Source organism: Pelodiscus sinensis, chromosome 17 (genome assembly GCF_049634645.1).
Source record: "Pelodiscus sinensis isolate JC-2024 chromosome 17, ASM4963464v1, whole genome shotgun sequence".
NCBI classification, from domain to species: domain Eukaryota; kingdom Metazoa; phylum Chordata; order Testudines; family Trionychidae; genus Pelodiscus; species Pelodiscus sinensis.
The window spans coordinates 26738594-26762440 of NC_134727.1; the positions used below are offsets into that span (position 1 = coordinate 26738594).

Consider the following 23847-nt stretch of genomic DNA (forward strand, 5'->3'; position numbering starts at 1 on the left):
GCTGAGTTTATTTCAGGAACTCTGATAATAAATCTGCTATCATTAGCATTGGTGGAATTCAATTTTGAAATGTGCAGGTTTGATTCTGGTCAGTTTACAGTAACTACACTATATTTAGTAGAACTATTATTTGAGTTTATGCATATGTGTTCCTTTAATTCTTTTATTCCTACAATTTTCCATCTGCTTTTTCATGCAGTTATCTCATCCCTCATGGATCTTTTAGGTAGAATATGGGATGAAAAGTATATAAACAACTATGTACCAGTACATAGGTAATGCGTGACTGATTTAATTCAACAGCCATTTCAGATTTGGGCAAACTATACACTGGAATACAGCAAATTGAAATGTCCACAGTGCAATTTACATGAAGCTCAGCAGTGAAGAAACACATAATTGTGTATTACACAGTAGCTGGTGCTGAGTTAGAAATAGGGAAGAGCTATCTCAGGACAATCTGCTGAAGCTAGTGACGCTGGCATTAGGAATGACCTCAAAGCTGCTGCTGTTACATATATTCTGGGGAATGGAACAGTGAATACACTCTAGGTGTTCATGTGCCTCCAATCCACTGGCAAAATTGGTCCCTAGACTATAAAATGCCCATCCCCCACAGCTACTATAAGGATGTAAATATATTTTTAGGTCCCATCATAAACTTGTGTTGCATTGGGTTCAGGCTTAATTTGTGCAGCTACTACACAAGGAAGACTAGATATTATTAGCCTACTAAAATTATGGATCAAGTCTTCCTCAATGAATAAATTGTTCTTGAATAATTTCCTTAATATATCTGGCACAAATATCCTTTCCTTCTGGCTTCAGGCAAAGCATATATTTCCATCCTACCAGTTGACAGTGCAAGGACCATTTTATACCCAGTGTGTTACCCAATGAGAAGAGAGGATCTTATTGCATTCACTTGGCTTAGGACTTTTTGTTTTTCTTTGGCTTTGCCCTCAGGATTTAGAGGCATAAAGAAAGTGACCTGTAGCTCCAAAGTGCACAGAGCCAAATGTCCACATTTGTGCATGCAGTTGCCATAACTATATATGCGAGTGGATAAATTGTGCAATATCCAGTTGGGACACATCTGTTTAGATGTTTTTCCATATTCATTTACTGCTATTGCATGTGCAAATTAGAATATCAATACTCATTTTTGCACATAACTACAGTACATGCACACACAAAATCAAATCTGATTGTGGCCACCTGTGTCTCTTAACTGGGCTTGAGTGCATTAGCTACTTAGGAAGCCTTTTCTCTAATTTAGCCTTCAAGTTACAGAAAATTTGACCTTGTGCAGGACACACTATAAATCTGACCAGATTAGAGGTTTTAATTGCCAATTAAAACAAGAAGAAACGAGGCATCCTGTGCCCCTCATCCATTTAAAGCATTGGAGGGAACAACAACTATTGTTTCACCCAATACATATGAACATAATAAGCAGGTATGGACGTGATTTACATAATAAACATTTGTACATACTGTAAAGAACAGGCAATGCACAGTGTGAAACACATGTTTAAAAAAATGGAACATACTGAGTATAAATCTAGCTTTCCTCATTTATAGTAAATTGAGATCATAGTTGTTCTGGAAATTCCGTTAAGTTATTGATATTTGTGAAGAATCTGATATTAAATTGCATTGGTGATTGTTACTACCAAATCAAGAATTTCAATTACATCACGATCACTTATTATTTTATAGCAAAAAATATCTAAGGAATTACGTTCAGGATTTACTTCACAAAAGTGACATCTATTATTTTGAACTGCTGCTCTGATACTTAATCTGACAACCATAAGAGCTGATAAAGTTAGTGGCAAGTCAGTGGAGAATGGCCCGTTATGGAATTATTGAAGCAGACAAGCACATTATCACTACAACAAAACAACTTTACTGCAGTACCTTCCTCTCGCCACAGTATGTTTGCAACTGCAGCATCAGAAAATTGGGAAAGCCAGAAAATAATCAAGAAAAGAAAAAAAACAGACAGTGTCAAATTTTTCATTGTAGCAGTTATCTGAATTAACACTCTGATTTTAAGTAAATGGTTTCATTTCTGAAAACTTCACAACATTTATCCAGGCAAAGTATTTAAATTGAATAAAACAGCAGGAAAAATAGACATTTCGAAAGTCAAACATTTCCTTGTGGGAGCATTCAGCAGTCCTTGCACTGGTAAAAATCTTGTTACACTGAATATGAGTTTTGCCTACACCAAGACTGCAGGATCAAGCCTTAATATATGGAATGTTCTCTTGAATGTAAAGATGGGGACAGTACAGACAGTGAATTCCCATACATTTTCATTAAAGCAAAATTCTGAAGCCTAGAACAGTTATACCAATTAAATGCTTTCCAGTATTTCTTCTGGGAATTTTATGCAGCAATACGATATTTTCATTTAGGATTCAATCACCCTCCTTAGGTATACTAGAATTTCATCTTGTAATATTTCAAATTGTTTTTCATCATAATATAATTTCTACTCAGTATAATTTCTTGCTCAGGGGTTCAAGTGAAGTGACTGATATTAGACAGAGTACACTATTCTACTCAATGAACCAAGTACTGCCATGAATGTGTGTACCCATTGTTGACAATTTGGAATGTAGTACATTTTTGGGACGTGATCTAAGGAGCAGACTCCTGTTTGCACATAGTCCTAAATATATCAACACGCATGTATAATCTGTAGGACCTTCAGAAGCATCATATGTAGAAGCAATCTGGAGAATTACACCAAAGCAACAATCAAGCAGCTCTCCAGATATTGCAATTTCATGTTGTATAATGCTAATGTAGCACTGCTGCACTCTAACCAAAATGGTGGCTAAAATTTGGACGACAAAACATTTGTTTTTGGTATGGAAAATAATATTTTAATATTTTTAAAGTCTATTTTGCTACGTTTCAATGTGATATAGGTAGAATAAAAAATTCAAGCAATCAAAACTTTTGAAAAAGCCTTTTTCGAAAAAGAGCATCTAGACTACAACCAATACTTTTAAAAAATCAAGCCGCTTTTTTGAAAGAGAGCACCTAGGCAGTCTGGATGCTCTCTTTTGAAAAAGCACAGTTTGCGTTACATAGCGCCTTTTTTTGAAAGAACACTTTCAGAAAAAGGCATTCTTCCTCGTAAAACAAGGTTTTCCGTGTCTGAAAAAACTGCCGCATTATTTCGATTTACTTTCGAAAGAATGCAGTGGCAGAGTAGACACAGGGGAACTTTTTTCGAAAAAAGGCTACGTCTAGACTGGCATGATTTTCCGGAAATGCTTTTAACGGAAAAGTTTTCCATTAAAAGCATTTGCGGAAAAGAGCGTCTAGATTGGCATGGCCGCTTTTCCACAAAAGCGCTTTGCGCAAAAGAGCCTGTGCCAATGTAGACGTGCTTTTGTGCAAAAAAGCCCCGATCGCCATTTTCGCAATCGGGGCTTTTTTGTGCAAAACAAATCTAAGCTGTCTACAATGGCTTGCCCTTTTGTGCAAAAGCTTTTGCACAAAAGGACTTTTGCCCGAACGGGAGCAGCATAGTATTTCTGCAAGAAGCACTGATTTCTTACATGAGATCGTCAGTGTTCTTGCGGAAATTCAAGCGGCCAGTGTAGACAGCTGGCAAGTTTTTCCGCAAAAGCAATTGCTTTTGCGGAAAAACTTGTCAGTCTAGACACAGCCCCCAAGTTAAAATAATCTCAAAGACCACACTTCTAGGCATCTAAATATTTGGCTATTTTGAATATGAAATGGTTTGAAAAAGGAAAAGTCTTTACAAACAGACTTTTTAAAAAAAATTTTAAGTAAGTCAGGCAATCATTTGAAGAAATCTTTGATTGTATTCTTTTATGGCCAAAAATAGTAGTAATGTATTACCTTAGTAACGCTAGTATCTATGCGCAGATCTCAACACAACCCTAACACAAAAGACTGTCAGTGATGTGATACAATAAGTCTTCTATCATACCTCATGTGATATTTCAACATAGGGCCTGATTTGTGATTCTGTGGCCACTCTGTGGGCAGATTTCACACTAGTTTTAAAGGAAGTTCCACAGACTGTGTAGAGTGAGTCCAGGACAGAAGTGCAATTGAAAATATGTGATGGTTAATTTAGCGGACAAAAGAAGACAAAGCAGATTACATTCAAGTTATGCCTCATCATTGAAATCCTTACTAAGGCAAATTTCCTATTAAATGCATTCAGGTCCACATTGATTAAAATGAAAGAGAGGAAGTGATAACTCCAAATAAACCACATAGAATTAGAACAAAACTAAATAGTGGATTCCTAAAAAGATAAAGGAAAAATTAAGCTTACGAGTCTTTCTGGCAGAATCTTCGATGAAGAGAGAAGATATATCCTCATCCACTCCCACTTCATTTTTAGCAATGCAGGTGTAGGCACCGGTGTCTTCATATCGAACACTACTGATATGAAGTTCACTTCCATTTGCTGCAACAGAGACATCCATAAACTGTTCCTCTTAGCTGTTTAAGAAGAAGCTTGAAGAGGCTTACAAAGTGACAAGTTTTTACCTCTGAAACATGGTTTTTACCATGTTTAATCTGAGATTCTGAGGAGTTTACAAATCAGTAAAGGATGGAAAAAGTTTCCTTTCCCTAGTGTCAAATACAGATTTCTCACGAGGAAATATAATGAAATTCCACACCAAAGAGAATGCAACTCCTCAAGTAAAAATTTGCAAAATTCCCTTTTGCCCAGAATCAAACAAATACTGCACAGCTTTTTTCGTCAAATCAATGAAAATCTGATTTTTCACCATTTTAGCAGAGGGTGTGAATGTTTTCTACATAATGCTGTCTATTTTGTTATTCTTGTATAATGCATTTAAAGTATCTTTTTAACTGTCTCTTTGTGTTGGGTGAAGTCCCTTTTCTTTATATTTGTATTGCAAGTACAATTTACACATGATCCTGCCCTTTGTTAGCTTTTGAAAATGAGGAGCTAAAATTAGCATGAGAAATAATTTCATGTGCTGATGTTAAGATGAAAAGTGAGGCACATGAGTCAGAGCTTGACTCTCAATAGACTTCCGACTTGTCTAGTCATTTACAACTGTACAAAATGAATGTAAAATATTGTCTTTCTGATTTACTCTGATATAAATCATGGGCAAAGCAGTGGAGAATCAGGTACGCTAATTTTAAAAGAATGTTATTGTTTATACCAATCAGTGTCACTGAAGAAAGAGATAAAGGGCATGTCTATGCAGCAGTGCTAAAGCTTATTTAGCCTTTTGGTGCTGTTTATGCAGCAAGAAGTCCAAGAAAAAGCACTCTTCCTCTGACTTCTCTTACTCCTTGTAAAATAAGGGTTCCAGGAGTCAGAGTAAGAAGTCCCCTAGCTTGATATTATTTTGACATGATGTTGAAATTACTGCTTGTAGTGTAGACACCGACTATGTTATTTTGGAATAACATCATTTATTCTGAAATAACACTGCTGTGTAGACGTACCGAGAAAGAAAGAGCAGAGATCATGGACTGTAATTTTCACACTTTTCTGACAGAAAAAAAAAAGAACATCTACTTTTAGGTGCAACATAAACCATTTAACTCCTTTTTTATAGTACGCATATTAACCAGAATTCTATTCTTACCTAAGAGTGTTAGTTGTTTGGATAGTTTGGGCATGATATCAATGCCATTTTTTAGCCAGGAAATTCTGGGATTAGGAATGCCTTCAGCATGGCATTTGAGACTTGCAGATATACCAGGTTCCTGTGCCTGAGTTTCGGGATATACACGAATCACTGGCGGCACTGTGGAAATAAAGAATTGGTGACATTACACTAAGTGTCAGTTGTCATCTCTTTGTGCTTTGTAAACCACTGACTTTGATCTCTGTTGTAGAAAAGCCTAATCAAAAGGATTATGAAATAAACATTTTCTTTTCCATTATAAACTAGAGTTAAGACTGCAGAGTAGAAAAAAAATCATTACTGTAGTCTGTTGACTGAATAAAAACAAAAAAATATTCAAAACTAAATTCAGGAGGTTGTCCTTCTACTTTCTAGTCAAATCATCTTTGATTTTGTTCACTAGGCCTTAAACCAACTTTGTCTAAATTTATTGGAAATACTCCCATCAGCTTCAATGAGAGTTGGATTAGGGATTACTCAAGTGCTTAAAGTTGATCATGTGCTTAAATTCTTTGCTGCTCAGGGGCTAACGAACCTCCTTTCTTACATAAATTGGAAACATACTGAAATTAGTGGAAGAAGAATTGGTATCTCTGCCTGCACTTATTCAACAAAAGGCACTTAATGATTAAATATTTTTAATTATTAAGTATGCATAATAAAATAGCTTAACATTTTACTACATAGGATTCTGAGCAACTAGAAAATATATAATGTATGTAGTTGAAAAGCATTCAAAAATTTAAGGAAACATTTGTGTACTGATTGGTAGAACTACTAATTATATTACAATTTCCAACAAATTAATTGATTTTCAGCCATGTTGTGAACAAAGCTCAATTCAACAAACCTTAGTGTTACACATTAACTATTTCTTAACTATCTACTCTGGTATGCTTAAATATTTAAAAATAATTCAAAATGTTTAAATTTGGTTTTATTCAATGTATATGCTTACTCTTAATATTTAAATACATTTCAGAATGCTTGTGAAAGTTGTCAGGGTGACAGAATTACAGAACTGGTCTTAAGTCCTCTAATTAGATGCGTGAAAGCCATATAAAATTACATAGTTGCTCACCATTACTAAACAATTTCTACAGATATTTCCTTATTCTTAAATATATGAAAATACTGTGGTATTTTATACACTACACTGTGCAGAAACTGTGGGCAAGTAGTGACTTTTTAATGGAAACAACAGGCAGGAGATAATAGACAACTATGGATACCATTCCTCTGAACTGTTCAAGCAATATACCTCAGACCTAACCAAAAGAGGTGATATGATTCATTAAAAACTTCAAAAACAATTATAAAGGTCCATTAACTCTTTAGTCTTTTAGTTTAAATTCCCAACATTAATTGTGATGGGCTAGATATTCAAAGGTATTCAAGCATCTACAAATGCAGATAGGGCTTTTTGAAAGTACCTAAGCAGGTTATGTGCTTAACTACCATTGAAATCGAGAAAGAGAGAGAGAGAGAGGAGACCTAGGTCAGATTCACTCCAGAAGCCTAGAAGTGAAAGGTCCCATAACTCATTACTAACCAAAGATAAGAGTCTTTGTAGTGTTTATGGCTTCAGATATTGTGACTATAGCTTCAATAGTCTTGCTGAGAAAGGACACATAACAAGAGCCACCACTTTGTTACACTGCCAAAGATAACTCTCCCAGTTTACAGATCATGTTTTCTTGGAAGTCCGGGGAAGGAAGCAAGAGGTTTATGTGGCTTGATCTTACACCTAGGGTGTGTCTAGACTGGCAAGATTTTGTGCAAAAGCACTGACGTTCTAATGTAAGAATTCAGTGCTTCTTGCGCAAATACTTTGACGCTCCTGCTCAGGGATAAGCCCTCTTGTGCAAGCATTCTTGCGCAAGAGGGCCAGTGTAGACAGGCACCTTAATTTTTGCACAAGAAAGCCCGATGGCTAAAATGGCTATCAGAGCTTTCTTGCGCAAAAGCACATCTATACTGGGCATGGATGCTTTTGCACAAAAGCACTTTTTGCGCAAAAGCATTCATGCCAATCTAGATACTCTTTTGCAGAAATACTTTTAACAGAAAAACTTTTCTGTTAAAAATATTTCCGCAAAATCATGCCCGTCTAGACACAGCCCTAAAGTATAGTTCCTACAGCATATCAAAGAACTAAGTGCCCTCCTCTCTAGATTTTGGAGGGTATTTGAAATTCTATTTTTACTGGTTATATGTCAAAGTCTGAAATAATGCTTGTAGAGGGGGTTGTGAAGATATCAGGGAAGAGCAAGAAGGGTTGCTCATTTGGAACAAACAACAGCATTGTCTCTTACCATTTACTGAAAGATACAGAACATAGGAAAGCATAAGGTTGTGAAAAGAACAGACCAGAAAGAGGGTGGTATTATATAGTCACTTAAAGTGATTCCCTTTCTTCCTCACGGTCTCAGGAGAATACAAAGTTGTAATGTGTAAACAGAAATTTCTGCTATAGAGGGAAGAATAACATGTTACTTGCCAACAGGAAACTGCACATTCAGTAATTTAGATGAAGCAATTGCAAACAGTCTCTGTATAAAACCTTGCAGTGTGCAGTACCCACAACCAGATTCCTGACACTGGCACTCCCAAAGGGGTGCAAACTATGTTATTTGGCAACATTCAGTGGCCCAATAGGGCAGGGCGAGGTGAACAGTGTCACAGAGCTAGTGTCTAGTAACTGAATCACAGAAATGCACTCTGCACCTTTTCCCAGAAATTAAAAGTGCTGGTGTACAGGAATGTTGCTTGAATCTGCCCTGTGTATGCAGAATGCACAAGAGCACCATCAGTGGGCCAATGAAGCCCAGGCCACAGCATTCCAGGGCTCCTCACAGTGCTCCAAAGAGAAATAAGGGCGAAGTTTATACATGGTACTTATGTATACCATGGTACTGCAGCCCCTATAACAAACAAAAAAATTCTACTATGAAGAAGAGAAGAATCAAAATTCTCTAACTCATGCTCATGGCTTTTCTAGTCACCTTCTGACAAGAGACGAGCTCAAACACAGACTGCCCCCGCCCATTTCATTACACCGATTTGAATCAACAGAATGTTTGCAGGCATCTCCCAAATAATGGGCATAAGTGATGAGACGTCTCTGGCTTGAAAATGTTCCAGCTCTATGAGTCTGAGAATTTTGAACATATCAGGCACCCTGACTTGTGTGTTTTACTTTTCAAAAATGTGTCCAAATTAAGTCATTGTGAGCACTCAGCTGTCAACAGACTATTTAAGGCAGTTATAGAGACTGCTGTGCTTTCCTTCAGAATGCAGTGGTCCAATTTCTGTCAGTTTTTCATTTAGGGGCATCTACACAGCAGTGTTATTTCAGAATAACTGATGTTATTGTGAAATAACATAGTCTGCGTCTACACCACAAGCAGTTATTTTGACATAATGTCAAAACAATGTTGAGCTGGAGGATTTCTTACTCCGACTCCTGTAACCCACATTTTATGAGGAGTAAGGGAATTCGTAGGAAGAGTAATCTTTCTCGGACTTCCTGCTACTGTGTAGACAGTGCCAAAAGCTAAAATAAACTATTTCAACATAAACTGCGCAATTGACATATCTGAAGTTGTGTAGCTTATTCTGGCTTTAACCCTGCTGTGTAGACATGCCTTTAGAAAATATTGGGAATCAATGAAGTAACAGTTTAATGACTCACAATTCTATACAATGCATAGGCCCCAAGATGATAAATGTACATACCTCTAACAGCTGCTATGGAAAGAAAACTTATCAAATGAAATTTATCCACACCTTGTTAAGGTGCTTGGTATCTGTCTCAGGGCTGTTCTAGTAACTGAGTTTAACAATAAGCTCCTTAAAGCCTTTTTTTTTTAAATGAGCATAACTAGTGGGAGATGAGGCCATTCTGCCTTGCCTACCATGTACCTACAATAAGTATTGTGTTATTAGCTCTGGTTAATCCTTCGAATGGAGTCAGACATGACAGCAAGACTTCATACCTGGTTCAATGGGTTTGAAAAAGGTTGTTCAAGTGACTAAAGGCAATGAAGAAAAGAACACCTCAGAATTTACAGCAAAGATTCTACCTATACATTAGCTATTTAGATTCATTTTGTTTCCTATTCATAAAAAAACACACTGCACCATGAGAGTGTCCTGACATCCATGGCAATACATCCCACTCACCACAAAAACCTTTAACTAGACTGACTACTTTCTGAATCTGCTAATCATAGTCTCTCTAAAGGTATAAAAACCATATTGATTAAATTTTGTATTTTAAGAGAGCTGTGTTTACTATGAAAAGCAAGCTTTGGTTTAGTCAGTTAACATTTAACAGGTGCAATTCTTAAATAAATGGATATATTTGTATTTGACTTAATCCTTCTCCTGTTGATGTCAATAGCAAAGCCCCAATTTGACTTAAGTGGGTTCAGATCAAGCCAAAGGATAGGAAAGATATACATTTTTTAATGTCTTATAAATTTCCTGATTAAATGGCCTTGCTCAAAGGACACTGTTGTGATTGCTCTCAGAAGGATAGCTGTGTTAGTCTGTATCTGACATGGTAATTGCTAGATTTTTTTGGGGGGGTTATTGTGAAGCTTTAGGGTTAGATGATGGCACACTACTTAACAAAGGCGAGATTTATCTTTTTCATCAGTAGACTGAGAGCCAGCAACTCCTGGATTCCAGCCCCCAAAACATCAACTCCCTCAGTAGCTTTAGACAAATCCTTTGTGGAGACACACAAAGAAACAAAGTGATTTAGGAGCTTAAATCCTATTTTCAAACCCACCTGAGGAACTTAAATTCCACTGAGAATCAATGAAATTTGTTTTGATTCCTAAGGGCTAGATTGTCTAAGGTATTTAGCCTCTTAAAGTTGCAGATAGTTACCCAGTTGGACTTTCAAAAGCACCTTAAGCAGGTTAGGTTCTTAACTGTCAATTGGCACCTAAGCATTTTCAAAATCCCACTAGGCACCAACCTTTTTTGTCAGGTGCCTAAATACCTTTGAAAATCTGGTCTTTAGCAGTCTGAGTTTCACTGAAAGTAAATGGGATTCAAGCTCTTAAGTACCTACGTCACTCCTGAAAACATGAGTTTTGCTCCCAATATCAATTAAATGTTGCAATGCGGGGCAAATAAACACAGAAATACCCTTAAAAATGTGGGCCCAAGTCACTTTTGAAAATGGAACTTAGAATCATAAGTCACCAAGATGCATGTGAAAATTTTACCCTCAATCTAGTGGTGCTTTCTTAAGTAATACTTCTTACCACATTCATACCACTTTGCAAACATTAACACTCACAAAAGCTGCGTAAATTGGTGATGTGTCGTTTACTGCATTTTACTGCATCTTTCTGGGACTGATCCAGTTCCCCTTAAAGTTAATGATTTTGCTGATTCAAGAGTGCATGTTCAAGCTTTTTATGAACAAGATACTAATTAAGAAAGCAGAGTTTACTTTGGTCTCCCTATTTCCTTATATTGCTTATGGAATCTACATAGTTTCTTAGCAGTCTGAGAACAGAATAGATTTACATTGCCAAATGTAGCCATGAGGTAGCCTAATAACTGAACCAATGTACTTCATTAAAACTGGCTTAATTTGAAAATATGACCAGCTGCATATTAGTGATGGATGGGGAACCATGTTCCTCTCCCACCTTCAAAATAGAGAGCATCTATTTACTCCTGTTTGCCACGCCATCATTTTAACCTGTATTTTTTCCTCTTACCTTATTAGAGTTCTTTATACAGGTAGGTCATTATGTCGTGTGTAACTGTCTTTTGATAATTGGCAACCTACAGACTGCACGTCTATTATCCTCACTACAAATTAGTAATCTCCAGGTAAGCACATTTGTTAATAAGATACCACCGTAAGACTTTGGAATATATGGACTACTGCTTGCCATTGGATGATGTATCTCCAATAGGATACAGGTTGAACCTCTCTAGATCAGAACTCTCTAGTCCGGAAATGTCTGGAATGATTTTAGTTAGCCAGATGTCCATTTTTCATGGGTGTGGCCAAGTTTTCTGTGGTCCCATAAAGTTTGTTTACAGCCACCAGTCTGTTCTCTGCTTGTATTTTGCTCTAATTTACCCCTAAATTTCCTCTAACAGCCCAGTAAGCAGTGGAAGTATTGGTAATGCTGCTAGACAATACTGACCTCCCATGGGTTGGAAAATTCTCTTGTTTGGAACTGGTCAGGTCCCAAGGGTGCTCAACTAGAGAGGTTCAACCTGTACTATGTCTACAGCCAAAGGCAATGTGAAAGTGCCAGTATTTTAACTAAAGTTGGCAAGGATCAGGACTTGAGGACAGAGATATTAGCTAAACAGACTAGTCTGCAAAAACGGCTTGATTCTGCCATCCCTACTCGTGCCATTTTATGTTGTAAGTAGACCCATTCCTTAGTGTGTTAGAGCTTATAATAATAAGGTATAAGGCACTCTGATTAAGGATGATCCAATCAAACCTCAAAGCAATATATTGCTGCTACAGTATATGCATGCTTTCGTGATTATTTTAATTAATGGAGTAATCATTCCTCAGATGTTTTAATCTTTTCCATTCACAAATGAAAGGGATTTGCAGCCCTTTTTCTTAAATACCACATTACAAAACACGGCATTGTTCAGAACATGTCTCTACTACTGGCAAATTCTCCTAGAGGATCCTCATAATTTAATTGAAGATCCAACTACCTATGGCAACTATATTCAAATGTACTCACACATTATTATGAATTATGACAATGTTTTCCACAGCACAGGAACAAAGGAAAAATATCCTCTATCCTCAGCGGTTGATTTTCAAACTATAATTTTTTGTAGCTGATTGTAAGTTTACAAGAGTTTATATTCTCAACAAATCCTTCTGTTAGAAATGATAAACTGCTTTTTTTTCTCTCCCAGTAAACTCAATGCAGGCAGTACAGAATTTTCATGTGATTTCAGCAAATGGAAAAAGGAAAACTATTTTCAAGAACTCTTCCCATCAGAAATATACTTGCAAAGACAAATGTGGATGGATTTGTTTTCATTTTAGATCCTTGCTCTATGGGTCCTTCTATATGTTCATTTCTCCATAAGATAATGGGAGCAAATGAGTATATGTATATTTGATCTCAGCTTTTGCCACAGTCTTAACACACACATCAAATCACATATTACATACGTAGCCATTCTATATGGTGTTGAGATTTTGTTGCAGATACCTTTAAGTTTGTGACATAAAGGATGTTATCTGACATTGTTTATCCGAGTCTTATCAGATCAGGTTTTATGGTCTGAAAATCCTCTTGTGCTAGCTTTCTTATGCATACACATCAAAATTAGCATCAGGCTTTATTTACATTTCATTGTTAATATACTCTTTGACCATGTTATCCGTGGTATTTCTAAACTTATAAACAAGTCCATATTCTTCTTAGGGTATGTGCAACATGCCTCAGATAGCAGGTGACCAGGATTCATCACCAAATTTGGTCTGCTGATCGGATCATTAACTTCCCTGGTCCAGGCTGGGTACTAACATGGAGCGTGACATGAATGCTGATCCATTCCCCTGAAATCTATATTAATATTGCATATGTGGAAATGCTAACCAGGCACCAGCCTTGCTGTTCTGTATGAGAGGAAATTCACAATCAAAGCTGGAAATCAGGAAATGTGAGTTTAATTTCTGGCACTTTGTTGGCTTTCTGTTTGATTCTGGGCAAGTCATTCAAAATGCTTGCCCTGTCTCTTCCTTAGTAAAATGGAGAAATTGCTTAATACCTCACAGGAGTTATGAGTCTTCACTCATTAATGCCTGTGAAGTGCTCTGAGATCCTTGGGAATCCTCTATAGAGCTGCAAAGTTCTCAGCTAGGGATGCAGGGGGGAGAGGGCTGCAACCATTTTGGGATCTGCAAGATCTTTCAGGGTGGTGTATAGTCTTGTCAATGACATTTGGTGCCTCCAAGTCCCAGCACCCTCTACAGGACTGAAGCATCAAGGCTTGGTGACTCTCCCTTTGTCTCCTCCAGGGCTGAAGCCAAGAGTGGCATAGGGCTGAGATCCTGTGCTCCCCACATTGCCCTTATGCCAGAAACACTTGGGCTGAAACACCAACAGAAGCAGAAGCCCTGAGCCCCTGCATAGAGTTAAGAGGGCACAAAGGTGCCTTATCCAGAATGAAGCAATCCTGGGGGCAGGTCCACACTTCCTCCTCCTCTCCCTCAACCACTCTGAGGCCCCACCTCGGGCCACCTAGGCGGGAAGCTGAAGACAAACAGTGCATTGCAATTGCTCCTTGGGCTGGTGGTGCCATGGAGTGGGAAGCTGTGGTATTCCTTCTGTCTGCTGCTGGTGGCCCAGGGTTGTGGCTGCTTTTCAGCTCCCACCCCTTTTGACTGCTCATGCCCAGCAGAGCCTAGGAAGTAGGCACCAGCACACAGCCCCAGACAGGTGAGTGACCTGCTGAAGTAAGTTAGGGGGTGGAAGATTCTGCCCAGTCCTTGCCCCCCAAGAGAAGTCAAAATACGCTTAGGCACAAGGGTCTCAGGCCTGGCCTGGAGCACTGAGGCCTCTCCTCATGCTGAGGCCCAGAGTTTTTTTTAGCATGTTGACAAGGGGACTCAGAAAAAAATGCTGAGAACTCTTGACCTACATTTCTGCTGTTAAAGTTCCTAAGATACTTAGGTTGCTGACTGATGGCTGATACCTAAGCTCCAACAGGATCCTCAAAGTAGGTGATACTAGACATTGCCCAGCTTATCTCATCCACAGGGCCTCACCCACTAGGAGTTCTCAACTAGGGACGCTAGATAACATTTATTGTAGTAATCGTGTTGCCGCAATTTTTTTTATTGGTTACACAGTTACTATATTTCTTCCCTGGGGCAGGGCTGGCAGCCAGTGTGCTCCCGGATCCCGACCCCTTCCCGGGGAGTACCTTGTGTTTAAAAATTTGTTCCCCACGCAGACTGTCTCCCACATGCTGCCCCATACTGCTGCCTCTGACACAGAGGCAGCAAGGGTGTGTGTGCATGTAGACATTTGGGTTAACTAGTAAGCCCATGCTTATTGGTTAATCATTTAAATTACTATACAACTAACACTAACAACAGGTGGGGGTGGGGGGAACTGAACTGAAGTGTCGGCATCTGAGGTAAATGCCCTTACTACTGGAATAAAGGTTCTTAGGGAGGCCCCTGGGTCTGCATCTCCCCCTTCTCTTTCCAAACCAGGTATTTTGTATAGAGTTAAGTATTGACTCCACAGTTCTTGCAAGCAATAGTTTAGGCTCTGTATCTCAAGAGGAGATAGGCAACTCACTCTAGCTGAAACCTAGGTACTTAAGTATTTAAGCATGGGGTTCGGGCTTAACAGGATGCATTGCTCTCCTCAGCATTTCCTATTGGCTATCTTAGGTTGCTCCCCGTATGAAGTGCTAGTTTTGGTGGATTCCATTCTTAGGCAACTCTCTTTCCCCATGCCTAACCAGGGGTTTGTGGAGTCCACTGGAGGGCTGGACAGCTAAAATTTGGAAGCTGCAATGCTGATCATTATAGCCCCTAATTCCCTTTGTGGATTTGTGCCAATAATAATAATGAATTTGAAGTATGGAAGGGTCAACAATAAAAGAACCTAACAGCACTACCACAGAACCATTAATTCATCCTAGAGTGCAAGATTATTGCAATGGCAGTGGTGTGATACTAGAGGAAAAACAAAATTAGCTGACCTAATGAAGTAGAAAGATAATCTAATAATTCAAAGGGAGGCCTGAGGAAATGTCTTTTCTTGGTTTTGCTCGTATGTATTTGGCTAGAAACGGAAGCACCATGTTATACTCAACACAATGATTATTCAAAGATTAAATGACATTCTGGAAGGGTTTTGGTCTTCAGACAGTGATGTTCTCTCTGGAATGCAGGCACTGTCACTGTGCCAAAAAGGGAACAAGTGTGAAAAGTTCATTAATGGGGTTGGCTGAACTGAAACATTTCCACAGCTGGATTGCAATAAATGAGAGTGTCCTGTAATACATTTAACCAGCAAAGATCAGCTCCAACCTAAATTCTGCATTTGAAAACATTTAACTTTGAGAGAAGTTAAAATCTGGATTGCAGTCTGAACTTCATACCTATCTTTAATTTAATTAATATGACATCACATGACAATGTTACATTCCTTAAAGAGACAGAGGAGAAGCCTGAAATTAATAAAAAGACAGGTGTTTCTGGTCGGATGGGGTGTATACTGTGGCCAAAGCCATTTCCTTGTATAAAATTAAGTGGAGGAAAAGAATGGAGGCAATATGGTTTGGAAACTGGAACTGAGCATTCTTATCATCGTGCATCGTTGAAACTATGTTTCACATAGGTTAGGTTTCACATAGGTTAGGTTAGGTTGAGTCCATAAAAGGCTATTAGCCAGGGGGTAGGAATGGTGTCCCCAGCCTTTCTTTGTCAGAGGCTGGAGATGGATGGCATGAGACAAATTGCTTGATCATTGTCTTCGGTCCACCCCCTCTGAGGCACTTGGTGCTGGCCTCTGTCGGCAGACAGGCTACTGGGCTAGATGGACCTTTGGTCTGACCCAGTACGGTCATTCTTATGTTCTTATGTGCCAAGATGCAATGGGGGATGCGATAAATCAAGATATAACTAAATAGGAAAACAAGGATTTACTGAGTGCAAAGGAAAGAAATAACACAAAAACCAGCATGCATGTTAATTGTGGAACGGTTTAGAGTAGCAGAGCAAAACAAGTTTGTTTCTTTCTTTGCTGCTTGCTGATATTTCCAAATGTGATCTGAATGATCACACGCGAGCCTGTCAAATATGCTAAGTAGGTACCCTTGAAGAAATAACTTCATCTCCCCTGCTTCCATCTTCCTAACAGTATTAATGGTGACTACAGGCAGCAACTGAAGAGATTGCCACCTCCATTTTCATTAGGATCCTTCAAAATGCTCTTTTTTCACAGAAATGTGCTGCTTTATCAATAACCCTAATCTAAACTAACAAAGACCAGCAACATAGCATAGTACATTTGATTATTCAAACCCCATCAACCCCGAGTGTAAATTAGAGGATATTGTTTTTCATTAAAGTTAGCTTCAGTCAAAATCCTGATTAGGCTACTATCAATAATAGTCTTACAAAATACCTTAAAAAGGGTCACTTAACCTAGTGAGGATGGAGAACACGTTTCATTTTTCTGCTTATAGTTACATGCATTTTTAATCAACCAGGTGTGTTGTAAAGGATTCAATTGCAATATGCTGATGTCAAATACATTACAATGTTTCCATGTCCCTATCTACTATGATTTTCTCAAAAGAATACACTTCATATAGCTGAGCTATTACTTCTCTGGTGTACTGTCTATAAGGCTTTGGGTTTTGTAAGAAGAAAAATGTCAGTTGGCTCAAATATTCCCTTAGGGCTGCATTATGGTTATAAGAAAAGTTGGTTGCAAAAATTCCAGCTAAATATTTTTCTCACTGGAATTTGATGATTTGGGGAATCTGTTAAATTCTGATGGAATCCAAGCTGGGGTATGCCAGAAACCTACCAGGCAGGCAGGTTTTCCTTCCAAATTGTCTGCCTGACTCTTCGGCAACCTGTGGTTACTTAGAAGCCCACATTTTCAGGCTCTGAGAATCCTGTAGTCTGGGGAAGCCTATGAGGACTGTCCCAGACTTGATGCTTCATTGCCTTTCATGGAGAAATTTCAAGATTTTGGGTTATTTTCCCAAACTGGGACAAAAAACAAATTTTGAAATATCAAAATTGTCTATGAAATAAAAATAATGCTTTTTGCCTAGTTCTACTGCACTAGAGTTGTGGTAAAGGGGTCAGGGAATGAAGAGATTATGATTCTGTATAATCATATGTAGATTATGATTATATCTGACTGTTTCTAACATTCATAAACAAATTGCGGAAATACAATGTAGAGGGAGCTACTATAAGGTGAGTGCATAGCTGATTGGAAAACTATAGCCAGAGAGTAGTTATCAATGGTTCACAGTCATGCTGGAAGGGCATAACAAGTGAGGTCCTATAAGGATCAGTACTGGGTCCAGTTCTTTTCAATATCTTCATCAATGATTTAGCTAGTAGCATAGAGAGTACAAACCTATAAAGTTTGTGGAAGACACCAAGCTGGGAGGGGCTACAAATACTTTAGACGATACGATTAAAAATCAAAATGATCTGGACAAACTGGAGAAATAACCTGAAATACACAGGATGAAATTCAATAAGAACAAATGCTAGGTGCTCCACTTATGAAGGAACAATCAGCTGCACACACATGAAATGGGAAGGAATACTGTGAAAAGAGATCTAAGGGTCATAGTGGACCACATGCTAAATATGAGATAACAATGTGACACTGTTGAAAAAAAAAGGCAAAAAGCAAACATGACTCCATTAATAGAAGCATTGTAAGGAAGACACAAGAAGTCATTCTTCGGCTCTACTTTGCACTGATTAGGCCTCAACTGGAGTACTGTGTCCAGTTTAAGCGCCACATTTCAGAAAAGATGTGGACAAACTGGAAAAAGCAGTCAAAATGATTAAAGGCTTAAAAAACAACCTATGAGGGAAGATTGAAAGAATTGGGCTTGTTCGGTCTGGAGAAGAGAAGAGCAAGATATAGAAAGTGGTGGAGAAATTGGAGAGGGTACAGAGAAGAGCAACAAAAATGAATAAAGGTCTAGAAAATGTGACCTACTGAAGATTGAAAGAATTGGTTTTGCTTAATTTGGAAAAGTGAATGAGAGGAGACATGATAGCAGCTTCCAAGTACATAACAGGTTGTTACAAGGAGAAAGGAGAAAAAAATGATTCTTCTTAACCTCTGATAATAGGACAAGAAGCAATGGGCTTAAATTGCAACAAGGGAGGTTTAGATTGTACATTAGGAAAAACTTCACTAGGTGAGTAAGCAGTGGAATAAATTACCTAGGAGGTTGTGGAAACTCCATCATTGGAGATATTTAAGAACAGATTAGACAAACACCTGTCGGGGGGAGGGGGTGTAAATGGTGCTTTGTCCCTCTGTGAGGGCAGGGGACTGGACTTGATGACCTCCCAAAATTCCCTCCAGTTCAAGTATTCTATGATTCTATGATTTCTATCATCAGTTTTTGTTCCATTGCCTCAACATCAGTTGCTGGAACAAGTAATCACTCAAGTATAAAAGCAGAGAGTTCTAGTGATGTGGGAGAGTAGCCAAGCACATTTAAAACTACAACAAAGCAAACCACAAGAGCTTATATGGGAATATGGGACACTGTGTAAAACAAAGATTTCTACAGACTAGAATATTACTAGATGAAAATTGTGGTTTTCTTTGACATGAGTGCACATGACTTTTTTATTCGTATTTGGGGAGTGCACTTTGCAATGTTACAAGGCAAATGAAGAAGAAATTTTGTTCTTTGAAGGCCTCCTTTTGAGAAGAAAAACCTCAGAGCTAATCTGCACAACTCTCTCTCCCCCTCCCCACCATTACCACTGCTTTCATCCACAAATACCACATATCCCTTCCAAGAATTTACATCTGAGAGACAAGCCTAAGTATGTCTCTGATTTGAACTACTGCCTGAAAAATCCCACTTCATTTAATCTTCTTTGCATTAAGGTCTTAGTTTCAAATTGTTTGGGTCTTAAATTCTAAGTAATGACAAAGTCTCCATCATTGCCTGCCAACTGAATTCCATTCAAAGCTCGTGAAACATCATATAATGTACAAAAGATTAAGTTGTTAATCTGCTTTTTTCCTCAACTGCCATTCATCTGACAAGTAACATCCTTAGGAAGAAAATCTATTTCCACTGAAAAATGTACAATCTAGTTATCTTTATTCTAATACAGTGCATGTTACCATACCGAAAAATGAGAAATTATTGCCCATAAACATTAGGTTAGATTCCAGTCAAACTACTTGCAAGCTTCTTCCATTTGGTTTCCTCTGTGCATTGTATGAGTCATCAACAGAATGAACTGTCACTTGGACGGGGAAAGAGGAAGGAAGAAAGCACCTGAGTCCAATTAAATAACCTTTCACAAGCTGTTGGGAATGAGAGGTGTTTGGGACTCCATAAACCAAACTCAGCTCATCTTAAGGAAGAAAAAAGAGGATGAGGCAATACTCTGGAAGACTGAAACAGTTATCCAGGAACAAACACAGCTCCAGATAACGGTAGGAGAAGATACAAACACTGCTGGGAAAAAGATAGACAAGGGGGCTGTGTCTACACTGGCTGCCTATTACGGAATAGGCATGCAAATGTAGCACTTTGGAAGAGGCAAATCCGCGGGGGATTTAAATATCCCCCACGGCATTTGCATTTTCATGGCCGCCGCTTTTTTCCGGTTTGGAGATAAGCCGGAGAAAAGCGTCCAGACTGGCGCGATCCTCCGGAATAAAGCCCTATTCCGGAGGATCTCTTATTCCTACTTGGGTCCCCCGCGGATTTGCCTCTTCCAAAGTGCTACATTTGCATGCCTATTCCGTAATAGGGGCCAATGTAGACGTAGCTGGGGGGTAAGGTAATATCCTTTTCTTTTGCTGGTGAGACACATACTTTCAAGCTACACTGAACTCTTCCGCAGGTTTGGGAATGGAACTGAGAGTGTCACAGCTACATACAGGATGGAACAGATAGATTAGCACAAGAAGTTAGCACGGGGCTGGGCAATCTGTGGGCCAGATTCGGCCTGACAAGCTGCCAGATCTGGCTCGTGAGAGCCTCAGTTGGCTCTCTGCCTGCCCCGCCCCTGTTCGGCACTCAGTGAAGGCGGCTGCTGTGGGGCCAAGTGCGTCTGTGAATGCTGAGAGCCCGGGGGAGGGGGCGAGAGACTTCTCACACTACTCCTGTCCCCAGTAGCTCCCATTGGCTGGCTTCCAGCCAATAGCAGCTTCCTGTTTGTAGGACAGGCAGCATGTGAAGTGTCCCTCTCCCCCTCATCCCTGGGCTTGGCCCCTATAGCTGCTATGAGTACAGGGGCATGGAAGGCAGGGACCCTTGTTAAGGAACCTATTGGGCTGCTGACTGGGAACCACCCAGGTAAAGTCTCCAAGCCAGAGCCTGCCTCTGGCATCCCAGCCCCTCCCTCCTCCAACTCTCTTCTACCCTCCTGCACCCCTACCCCTTGTAACTGAAACCTTCTGTACCCCTGCTTTAGTCCCCGTACACCTTCCCCAGAGACTGCATCCCCTCCTACACCCCCTCCTCAGGTCACACCCCCTCCCAGACCTTGCACTCCAATCCGCTATCCCTGGTCACAGGCCCAATCACTGCACCCCCTCCTGCATTCCTGCCCCAGACCCTGCACTTCATCCTCCTACACCCCTACCCCCAGCGATGATCCTCTCCTGCACCCATACCCCCCAGACTCTGCACTCCAATCCCCTGTCCCAGGTCACAACCCAACCCCCTGCACCCCTACTCCAGGTCACACTCCCCTTCTAGACCCTGTACCCCCTTCTGTACCCCAGTTTGCTGCCCCAGGTCATTATCCCCTCCTTCACCCAAACTCCCTCCCAAATCCCATACCCCAATTCCTTACCCCAAGCTCCCTTTTGTACACCACCTCCATCCCAAACCCCCACACCTCCTTCATTAATATAATGGAAGAGTGCACCCTTGACCACTTACCAAAATCTTGGAGTGACCCCCTATCAAAAATTATTGCCTTACATGCCCTGAGTTAGCATGTAGTCTGAAGAATCATTCAAGGTGAAGTGACTTTTAATATCCTTGTAGTCATAGGACAAAACGTGAGCCTTACTGGATGACAGATTGTCGTAATAAGCCATAAATCCAGTCTCTATAGACCATGATTTTTCCTGCCTAGAAAACAAGAATTTAAGTTCTCAAGCTCATCTTTTGAAAGTTTTGTGTTGGTTTCCTTGGAGGATATAGACAGATAGGTCAGATATAGAGTGACTACTTTGTGAAAAGTGTTCACCCAGGAAGCCTTTGTCTTCTCATTTTCCAGTGTGAGTTCATTTGAGAGCATAGTGATTGCCTTGTTTCACCCACAGAGCTGATAGGGTACGTCTAGACTACAGGCTTTTGTCGACAGAAGTTTTGTCGACAGATACTGTCGACAAAACTTCTGTTGACAAAGAGCGTCTACACTACATTCAGTTCTGTCGACAAAGCAAGCTGCAGTGTAGATGCAAAGGACAGTTTACATGCAATAACACCTTCTGTCAACAGAAACTCTGTCGACAGAAGGCGTTATGCCTCGTAAAATGAGGTTTACCAGCGTCGACAAAACTGCTGAGTTCTGTCGACGTTATGTCGACAGAACTCAGCGGTAGTGTGGATGCAGGTATAGTTTTGTCGACAAAAGTCCACTTTTGTCGACAAAACTCTGTAGTCTAGACACACCCTTAGTGTGGCAAGTAGTGCAGTGGGGGAGGTATAGCGCATGTTAGGCATGCATAAGATCCACAGATCTTGAAAGGTGGGTTGTGTGGTAGGGATGTTAAATTTCGATTAATCAGCTAATCGAGTAGTCGATGGAATTTCCATCGACTACTTGATTAGTCGATAAGGGGGAGGTGGAACGCTTAATATCCCGTCTATGCCTCTGCCTTTTAAATATAGTAAGAGCCACCCCGGGGGAACTGTGCCTGCCGCCTGTGGGGAACTGCAGTGCTTGTGCCTTTGAAATATAGCAAGAGCCTCACAGAGCTCCTGCTACATTTCAAATGCAGAGGCACAGCAGCTGGGACCTGGCATGAGTGGAGACTGTTTGAGTCCCTGCTTGAGCCGTTTTACCACTGCGCTTCTGCCTCGCCCCAGCCCCCCAAAGATGGCGCTGGGGGGAACCACTTTTTAAGCTGGCTTCCCCCAGCAACAGCTCCTACTCCTTCCCTTGCTGGCAGCAAGGGGGGTCGGGGAAGCGACTAGTCGAGTAGTGACTCAACTGCCCGATAAGCCTATCCCTATTGTGTGGGGAGTGTTGGGCATATGAAGTATTATTAAATCCTCTCTGGCTCATATTCCCCCCCTTTCCACACTCAACCACCCACCTACACCCACTTTTCTATGTTGTCAGGGTATTGAGACCCACCAGACAATAGCTTGGAGACAGACTTCCCTGTGCTAACCCACAAGGCTCTGACCCTGATCACACTGAAGTCTCCTGAAAGCCTCATTTTAACCATGGCTTTAACTTGACTTGCATAAAAATTCCTGTCATATTCCGCTTTGCCTTAACCTTCATCTACTGATCTGTGTGTATTTTTCTGTCCTGAGCTGCTCTCGGGCTATGTTTCTTGTTGAATGTCTGGAAAGTTCATAGCTCATTAAGGGTGTTATTGTAAAAAATCATTTGTTCTGTGACAAAATATTTCCACTAAACTAACACCCTTAAAATATCAGACAGACACAAGGTTTTCTTTCAGAACATGGGAGTAAACACAGTTTTACTCTACAAAAAAATAATTGATTCTCTGACCAAATGAATACAAGGGTGCAGATAGAATATATTAGTCGGTGCACTAACAATGACCATTTACACCAGGGAAGAGGATGCTAAATGTTATCAGACTCGGACAGTAGCAGTAACACCCACTTTGCACAGATGTAAATGATGGCACTGGGGGAAGGCTCTAGAATTCAGGGCCAGAGTGTTTAAACAAATTGTTACATTGCATGAGTAGGGGAGTCCATGGCCTTCTAAAGGATACCCATATGTGGGGCCAAAGTTTGATACCATTACTCTAGTTCAATATATCTTGCTCACTGTGTAGTCTGACTGAAGTGAGTGAGCCAGATCCACTAATTCCTCACTTCCTCACCTGCACCCGTTAGCCAAACAGTTGCCTTAAAGGGCCAGCCAAGGATTAACCAATGCTGAAGAGCTCACAGTGAAGGGTAAGGAAGGACTGAGGCAGAAGGGGGCCATTATAGTCATTAGCCAGACCAGGCTTGGGAAAGCAAAAAGGTGATTCACCAGCTATAATGGTGAATATAAGCTCTGCACTGATGGAGGTCTACTGCCTAGCACTCTTTGAGAAGCAAGGTGATAGTGCACCAAATGTCAGAATGTGTGTCTACATGAGCAGATGTATTTGTTGTTGAATAGTTCCTCTTCACTGTGGAACCCAATGAGCCAGATTCT

General features: G+C 40.0%; 1 protein-coding gene across 2 annotated transcripts in view; it reads right to left on the reverse strand.

Moving 5' to 3' along the window:
* Nucleotides 1-23847, reverse strand: part of FSTL4 (follistatin like 4) — a 600213-nt gene that overhangs the window by 24265 nt on the left and 552101 nt on the right. For both annotated transcript variants that reach the window (XM_075900372.1, XM_075900373.1), the window contains exons 9-11: nt 5640-5801; nt 4337-4471; nt 1924-1950 (exon numbers count right to left, since the gene is read on the reverse strand). In XM_075900372.1, the coding sequence (XP_075756487.1) occupies nt 1924-1950; nt 4337-4471; nt 5640-5801 (324 nt within the window). The remainder of the gene's footprint in view (nt 1-1923; nt 1951-4336; nt 4472-5639; nt 5802-23847) is intronic.